Source organism: Quercus suber, unplaced genomic scaffold (genome assembly GCF_002906115.3).
Source record: "Quercus suber isolate HL8 unplaced genomic scaffold, Cork oak 2.0 scaffold_699, whole genome shotgun sequence".
NCBI lineage: Eukaryota > Viridiplantae > Streptophyta > Magnoliopsida > Fagales > Fagaceae > Quercus > Quercus suber.
In genome coordinates, this window is record NW_027070140.1 from 353674 (window position 1) to 362492 (window position 8819).

General features: G+C 33.5%; 2 protein-coding genes across 2 annotated transcripts; one reads left to right on the top strand and one right to left on the bottom strand.

Annotated features, from left to right (window-relative positions):
- Nucleotides 1–501: 501 nt before the first annotated feature.
- On the bottom strand, nucleotides 502–999 carry LOC112018387 (uncharacterized). Its single transcript, XM_024050915.1, has one exon. The coding sequence runs from the start codon at nucleotides 997–999 to the stop codon at nucleotides 502–504; it is 498 nt and encodes a 165-aa protein (XP_023906683.1).
- Nucleotides 1000–5747: 4748 nt separating this feature from the next.
- LOC136064510 (phosphoglycerate mutase-like protein 2) lies at nucleotides 5748–8638 on the top strand. Its single transcript, XM_065766334.1, has 4 exons — nucleotides 5748–6049; nucleotides 8067–8134; nucleotides 8289–8396; nucleotides 8527–8638. Exons 1-4 carry the CDS (start codon nucleotides 5812–5814, stop codon nucleotides 8611–8613), a joined length of 501 nt encoding a protein of 166 aa, XP_065622406.1. The 5' UTR covers nucleotides 5748–5811; the 3' UTR covers nucleotides 8614–8638.
- The last annotated feature ends 181 nt before the right edge of the window (nucleotides 8639–8819 follow it).

Below are 8819 nucleotides of genomic sequence, written 5' to 3' on the forward strand. Positions count from 1 at the left end.
TTCAAATTTCAAAGGCTCAAACCTCCTCCTCCTTTTAACGTATTTCACAAGTAGTAATGGGTTGAAGTAGTGAGATTATCATTCCCTATATTTTTATTTCCAATATTGTACAGTAGACTTAGAATTTTAAATTTTATGAGGTATTTTGTGAGTCCACTATCCAAGAATTTATTAAAATTGAGCCATTCTTGAAATGAATACTCTTGGAATATATTTCAAGGAAAATTATTGTTACACACACTGTCTTGCACCCAACTGTACAACAAAGGCTAAATCGTGTGTTCAAAACTTGATTTCAACTATGTATCCTGTACACAGCGTGTAACTATCACTGCTCATATTTCAAAAGTAATATTAGCAAATACTTATTTAAGACAATGAATTGAGTTAGAAGTAGAAGACAAAATATGTGTATTTCATTCATGTATTTGTACAAAAAGTGAAGGTTTATAATGCTGTACAAATTTACAGACAAAATTGTCGCCTATGATGATTTCTGGGCTAGTGGTTGAGGATGTTGAGAAAGGAAACTCGGGTCTTGACGACACACCTAGAAAAACCTTCAAGCACCTCTTCAACATCTTCAATGCTCGACTCCAACTTCCTCATCCAGTTCTGCACATTCTGAACGTGGATGGAGTAATTGGATTTGCTAGTCTTGTGACTAATGAGAGACTGCAATGCCACATCTACCTTGTCAAATTCATTTGCATCTGTTTCTTCACCCTCACATACTATTTTTTTTGGGTGCACCAATTTGGAAACCACAAACCAGCCGCTTGATTTTGATTGCAACTTTGTTCCAGCTATGAAGTTCAAGAGTGATTCAAAGACCATGACAGTAACAACTTCTAGCTCTTTTAATATGCTAACCATGGCTAGATCTTTATTTTTCTTAGAGTACAACTTAGTTTGCATGCTCTTTAAGGCCTTCTGTGTTGCCTTTTTTACCACCTTCCTAGAGGCCAAGTATTTTTCAATCTCCCTTGTAAGCTCCATTTTACTGCCATGTCTTCTGCGCAAGGTTGATTGAAATTCACGTGTGCATTCCTTCGTTTGCAACAATGCATCCCTTGCAAATTCACACACATCTAAGAGCCTGAGAGATCCATCCAACAGCTCGATAAGATGCTATTCTTTGGCTAAGTCTTGTGTGCAAGGCAACAGGAGCAAGTTATCAACACAGTCATGCAAATCTTGAAGGCCAATGAGTTTCTGGAATAAAGATGTTGATGATGAAGAGGTTGTTTCAGAACCACTCAATCTGCTCAACTGGTCATTGAATTCTGAAATGAGTGGGTGTGCTCTAGTGGGAAAGCTGTTGGATCGAAAATGGTGATGGCAGGTTTCATTGACAGGAGAGGCAGTCATTTTTACCTAAAACAAGAAAGACGTCTTGCTGTGTTGAATGTACAATTTTGTGTATCAATTTGCTTTGCGTTAGTTAGCATCTTCTCAATATATATGATGGGGTGAGGTGGACGGAATCTCAATATTTTCAAATATCAATGAGTTGTAACATTATTTTGATATGGATTTAGACACTCTTTCAGCTTTGTCTATGCAGTGTCTCCCTCTTGCCAGCTCCCCAACTGAATATCTTAATATTTGCAGAAGATAACACTACATATTAGAAGCATTGAACCTTCTCTCCAACTCACTATTGCAGCAATGTTTTTCCAATGTCTACTCTCACCAGCTCTCCAACTCATATTCAATCACATTTAAATTCAAAAATCAGAAGAGAATCTTCTTAAATTTATTTAGATTATACGATATAACAAATGACAAGAAAAGGCAATAGCCATTATATCCAGCCTACATGCCTGCCTTTCAGGCAGATAGTCTGTACCCCTCGTGCACACATAAATATCATTAAATTATTAGTTTCATGCAATGAAAAATAATGTTTATTACAATCAGGCAGTAATTCCTAAAATCTGGAAAATTTTCTTCAGTGTGTAAAGTGTTGGTCATCCTGGTACTACTTGCTTCCTGTAGATTTTTAATTATAAATATGTGTATCGAATTCTTCCATACTCTTTGTTCGGCCTGAAAATTATCATGTTTACAAGATAAGAGTATGTCATGGTCTCTGTTATTTCTAATGAAACTATAATTCACCCATATTTAGTGGCAATGTTTAGTATTTAGTATGTCTTTACCATGTTGGAGCTTCTACAGACCTTCACTTTGTCCACATGCAGCAACAGCTGTCTAAAATCACACGTACAGCTTATAATTTATTTACATCATGTTTGTGCCATAGGCAGGCAAGATTTGCATATGCGACTTCTCCATTTCTGATCATAATGTAGACAATTTTATTGGCTGATTCATTAAAAACATGGGTTGTCCCTACAGTCAGGATTTTCAATTGCTTAAGCACAGAAATTCAAGTAGACCATGAGTCACAATTATTCTAGATGTGTATTAATCAATTTATTTAAGACAATCAAAATATTGACAGCTAGGATTTCATGTTTTCCTCTTCTGTTTTTATGTTCAATTCCTTGAGCTAAAACAATCTAAGGCACCAAATTTAAAATTCAATGACTCAAATTCTTTAACTAATTTCACAAGTTCTATGTATTCAGCTAGTGAGATGACCAATTACTATATTTTTATGACCAAATTTTGTAAAGTTGACTTCAGATTTTAAATTTTACGAGGTAATTTGTGAGACTGATATCCTAGAATTAATAAAGATTGAACTGTTCTTGAACTAGAAATTAATACTCTTGGAATATAATTCAATAGTGACATGGGAAAATATTTGATGGAGGCAGTGAATCTATATATATCTAAAAGCTGAAGCGTAGCATTTATTGTTGCTACGCTCCAGTTGAGCCACATCAGCATCCACGTCATTATCCTATTTCTTTCAAATTTTTTTATTATTATATTTTTAATATTTACACTTTGTCTAACCTTTCTTCTTCTCCTTTACCTTTTCATCTCCCCACTACCTCCTACTTTAATATCACTCATCATATTTCCTTTCATCTTCCATTATTTCGTCTCTTCTTATTTACCCTCTTTTGTTATAAATATGTTATTCTCTCTTTCATTTTTGCATAGTTTTCTCTCACAAAAAAAGGTTAACTCTCTCTCTCTCTCTCTCAACTTTTTGGTTGATTTTGTAATTTTCTTGCATCTTTGCTTTCGGTTGATAAATTTTTGTATTATTTAGAATTCTATTTTTGATTGATGCAATATAATTCTGTATTTTAAGTTGTTTTGTTCTTTTTTATTTTTGATTTACTTTAGTCAATTATTTTTTTTAAATATTCATAATACATTAAACCCGGCTTGTGGAATATGCCAGCAAGATGACGAAACCGTGGCCCACGCTCTATGGGGCTATCCATTGGCTAGAAATGTATGGGCGCTGGTAAAGGGTAAGATGCAAAAACGTATCTCTAAAGTGGAGGACTTTTATATCCCGGTGAGAGAACTGATGGTGGTCCATACAACAAAAGAATTGGAGGTATGGGCTACATTATCTTGGTCCATCTGGAATGCACGCAACAGGTACCTGTTTGCCAAAAAACAATCTAAACCTTTGGACATTTTGCAAGAGTGTTGTCACTTTTGCAGGAATACCAGAGCCTATGTTAATAGAGGAATACAAAGTGGGGTTGCAAAAAGTATATTTGTAAACTAAGCTTCCACACATGCCCATGCTGGGTATTTTGATTGGATTGGCTATACATGCTTAGCCAACATCCAAATGATGTGATGTAACACAATACTATTGTTTCAATAAAATTCTATCTCTTACTGTCAATAAAAACTTAGTGGACTATTCAATTGCCATTGGGATTCTGTTTTCTCGGAAGGCCAAGACATTATACCTGTTGCAGAAGTCAGTGACTTTGTCCTAAAGTAATTACATTTAACATTATAAAGTAAATAGAAAAATTTTAAAGTATTCTAATGTAATGCTAAATGTTTCAGTAACCTCTAATATCTTCTGGGTTGCCTAAAGGGTCAATTTACTAATTGCCAGGGAAAAAAAAAATAGCGTTAATGAATGTTTTAAATATTTATGTCAACGAACACCAAAGAAATCTGGTGCTAGGGGCTGAGTCGCGTTTTTCTTTGCAGAAGCTTCCCAAATTAAAAATTCCATAATACACAAGTTTGGTTTGGATTGGGTGGAGCTGGCCCAAAACAGATTTGGGTTTTGGGCTTCACAAATGAGGTTTAATTTTTAACAGCATTTTCTTTGTTATCCCAAAAGTTGTTTTTTTTTTTTTTTGAGAAGATTATCCCAAAAGTTTAGATTTGGACTATTTTTTGCTTGGATAAAAAGAAGCTAAAGGAAAATCTTAGGGTAACAAGTTAAAATTGGGCCACATTTGAGTCCATGTTTTTTTTTTCCCCAATTTTTCTATAATTTTTTTTAATATTTACATTTTGTCCAACATTTCTCCCTCTCTTACATTTTCATCTCCCCACTACCCCTTACTTTAATATCACTTTTCATCTTTCTCTTCATATTTCCTTATTTTGTCTCTTCTTAGTCTCACCATTTTAGTATAAATTTGTTATTCTCTCTTCCATTCTTTGTATATTTCAATATTATTAATAATTTGATTATAAGAGACTTTTGATAGTTCATATATATTGTCTTTTGATCTTTCAAGTAATGTGGCAATTGAACAGGTATTGTAGTGTGAAAGACTATTTGTCTTGGGCTTTATTCATGAGAACATTAAACGTCAGCTATAATTGAAATACATATTAAATGTTATAAGGCTTGGGCTTTATAGTGGAGGGTATATGAAAAGTTTTTATTCGCTTAATAGGCAATGAAAAATTATTGGTTATAACTAGAGCAATCAGTAGTCCATAAAGCACACACAACACTATAAATTAAAATCCTAAACAACTTAAAAATTACAAACTAAAAAAATCATACAACTACACAATCACAAAATGAGCATAAAACATGATCACAAATATTTTGTACAAGATCAAATTACAAGGGGAAAAGAAATCCTTCTTCAAGCCAACATGGAAGGGGACGAAATGCAAAATATGTACTAACAATTGCACTGTTATGTGAATCAAATGATGAGGGAATACAATAACTATTATCGATTCTAAATCAATCAGATAGAAAACAACTACTCCAAGACTATCGACAAATCCTTCAACATACAACTTTTAGAACAACCACATTTTGCATCCCAAAAAACCAAGCATGCAAAAATATTGGAGTGGATCATTGGAATTGTGAATGTCCTTACCCTTATGAAAACAAGGAATTACATGTAACATGCAAAATATGTTCAATTGACTTGAAAATGTATACATTAGTCAACTGAGTATGGTAAAATTAATATTTCAAAAAAAATCAATTCTACTATAAATTATCATCATTTTGTTCCAAATAGTAATCTCGAATAAAAAAAATATAGTTCCATTAGCAAAAACTCCTATCAGCATGAATCCTACTATATATTGGTGATATGTATATAACACAGTTTGAGTCATAATAACATGACAAATATTAATAATAATAATAAAAAACCTAAAAAAATTATCACGCGCAACGCGCGGGGTTGCGGCTAGTTATTATAATAATAAAAGCCTCTAGAAACTAAAGTGAGATGCAAGTTTGCAAACATCCAATTAAGCTATGCCACATATGTAAAAGGAGGCTTATTAAATAGGGTGTAGGGTGGTCCACTCCAGATTCAAGGACTCAAGGCACAATAGCCCCACTCAATCCCAGCTTCTAAAAATAAAATCACAAAGACGAGTTTCAGCAAAACTAGCACAGAACATCGAAGTAGCAACATGACCAATATTATTAAAAATACCGGTAATCCTTATTATTCAGAAATATATAATACACTCAATCCTATCACAACTAGGCCTGTCACACTCAGACATTATCATAGGAAAAACAAGCAAGGCACTTGCATTTCTCTAGCGTATCTCTCTTCCTCCACTTGCATTTCTAACAGGTCTCAATCTCACTCATCCCCACCCCTTCGATCTCGTTTCTCTGCTCTCTGTTTCTCCTCTAACCCTGGTAATATACCCTTTTCCCTAATACTCAAATAACGCACACATATATAACTGTGTGGGTTTTAATTTTGAGTTATTTCATATGGGTTTTTAGTTGTTTTTAAGATTGTTTTGTATATATCTTGGATTTATGCTGCTAAAGCTGGTGTCTTGGGATGATGGTCATTGTGGAAATTTTCATGTAGCTGAGATGAGGTTTTGGTTTTCTTGATCTGTGAATCTTACAGGAAAATAGTACTGGCTTGATCTTTAAAGGTTTGATATTGTGTAAGGGAATTTTTATTGTGGATTGAAATTAGTGATTTTTGTACATTTTCATTTGGGATTTCTTATCTGACCATAAAATTCTTGACCATTCCTATTATATATGTGCCCTTTAATGCTCATTTATTCAATAGCAGTAAATCTTGCATATTAAATTATGCTTGTTATGTGCTTCTGGTCTCGTTCTTCATGCTTAAGAAAGCGTGGCTTTTAATTATGTGGAATTTAAATTAACCCCACAAAAAAAAGAAGGTATTGTTGGTGGGGATTTATTGGAAATGATGCAAAGAGAACACCTTTGAGGCGTTATTTTAAGATTTTATCAATTCATTCAAAAAAAATTGTGGACCTATGGATTCCATGAACTTTGGAATTTATCAAGAAAAAATAAAAACATTTTAATTTGGAATGATTATCAAACATGTGAAATTTTTACAGATGTATAAGTATGCGTTTGAATTGAAATAAAAAAATTAAAATTATTTCACTATTTAACTTATTTTTGCTACTATTCATGGCCCCATTGTACTTTTTTGCACTATTTATGGGTCCTATTGTACTATTTCAACTAATTTTTACCTTTATTTACAGTTACAGTATTTTCAGCAATAATTTTTTAGTTTCAGCAAAATAAGTGGTATCCAAACACACCCTAAGTGCTTCCTAAAAGGCAACAATGTAGAAATTTGTAGCACATTGGTCCAGCCTGATACATCATCACAATGTTGCTAATTGAGTTTGTTTCTAAAATTTTAACCCTATAACTGTTAGCATTAATTTGACAGCCAATCCGGCATTTCTTGTGGATTGTTTTTGTTCTTAGAGTTGATGCTCATGGACATAGCTCTGAATATTATACACGTTTGATCACTTGCTTTAATTATACTTTCAGCTTTCTTCAGTGGACTAAATCTTCAGGTCCATGCTTTTAAAAGAAACCAAATTCTTGTAGCTCCTCTGTTCATTGTATATTTATCTTTTATCCCATTAGTTTAGTGATGGAACTTATTGACTGTGATCAGTTGAGGACATTATTTCTCCACAGTGTTGCATGGTTTTATATTAACCATGATTGCAAACCAGAAATGACAAATATTTTTCCTACTTAAGACCATTTAGTTCTACGAATACATCTCTCCGAAGCTTTGCTTACAAAATTTTCATCTTATGATGGTTCTCAAGAGTTTGGTTAATAATTCACTGTCAGTATCCAATGACTAGCTGTAATCTATTGATGATTTACAAGATAGTCTGTTAGATCAATGAGCTGGATTTACCTCTGAAACTTCCTAGAAGAACATAGCATTTTAATGAAGTTTTCTCAGCTTCAATCATCATTCTCCATGATAAGTCTGCTGGGTTGTCATGAAGACTAAAAACCTGCATATCGTTATTTATTAGAGATTTGCTTGAGACCCTTTTGCAATAGTGGAGCATTGGGAGCAATAATGTTTCTTTGTTATATAGTGGTTGTTTTCATATAGTCCAAAGACTCCAAACAGCTCTAGTGGTGGATCCTCTCACTGGTCATGGCCATACAATAAGCAAGTGATTGCTGAGTTAGTTGTTTCTCTTCTTGAACACACACTTTTTTGTTATATCTAGTCTATAAATACTAAAATGCATACATACATGTATTATATTTATGATTTTGACCCGATGCTATCTTGAAATCCTTATTTTACTTGAAATGTTACAAGCAAATTGTTTTGTGCTCATGTATTTCCAGTTTCTTACTTAAAAGCGATTGTCTTCAGTTGCAGATATGGATGGTGGTGCAGGCCCAAGTTTGTTTCCATTGCACAGATGCAAAACTCTTCACCTGGTTGGTATCCAAATTTGTTTTCAAATTAGTTTCCAAGTCCATCATGGATTTGAAGCTTCTATACATTTTGTCTGAAGGACATTCAAGATTGCCTTCTTTCTTGGCTTTTGCTCGCAACTCAAGGCATTGTGGTCTTTTAAAACCATACATCCAGGTGAGGCATGCACAAGGGATCCACAATGTAGAGGGAGATAAGAACTACAAGGCATACTTGTCTCCAGAATACTTTGATGCACACCTTACACCACTAGGCTGGCAACAGGTATAAAGCAAGTCATTAATCGTTTATCCAAATTTTATAAAAATAGCTGTACCAAATTTTTGTCTTGTTTGAAATAATGTAATACCCCCATGAGAATAATATTGCATTAGTATTCTGGCTAATATTACAGGTTGATAATCTGCGAAAGCATGTTCATGCCAGTGGGCTTTCCAAGCGGGTTGATTTAGTTATTACATCCCCATTGATAAGGTATTGACATCAGCATTTTGTACACATATTGGATCTTGATAAGCTTTTGCTGCTATATTTTCCGCGTCTGTGTACTGTATCAATTAAAAAAAAAAAATTTGCCACTTCTATGATACTTTTCTGATTAGTGTGGACAGAATTATTTTATTTGAAATGATGTCTAGTGATTTTATCTGAAGCTAAAAAGTAGATTTTTTTTTTTTTTTTTTTTTT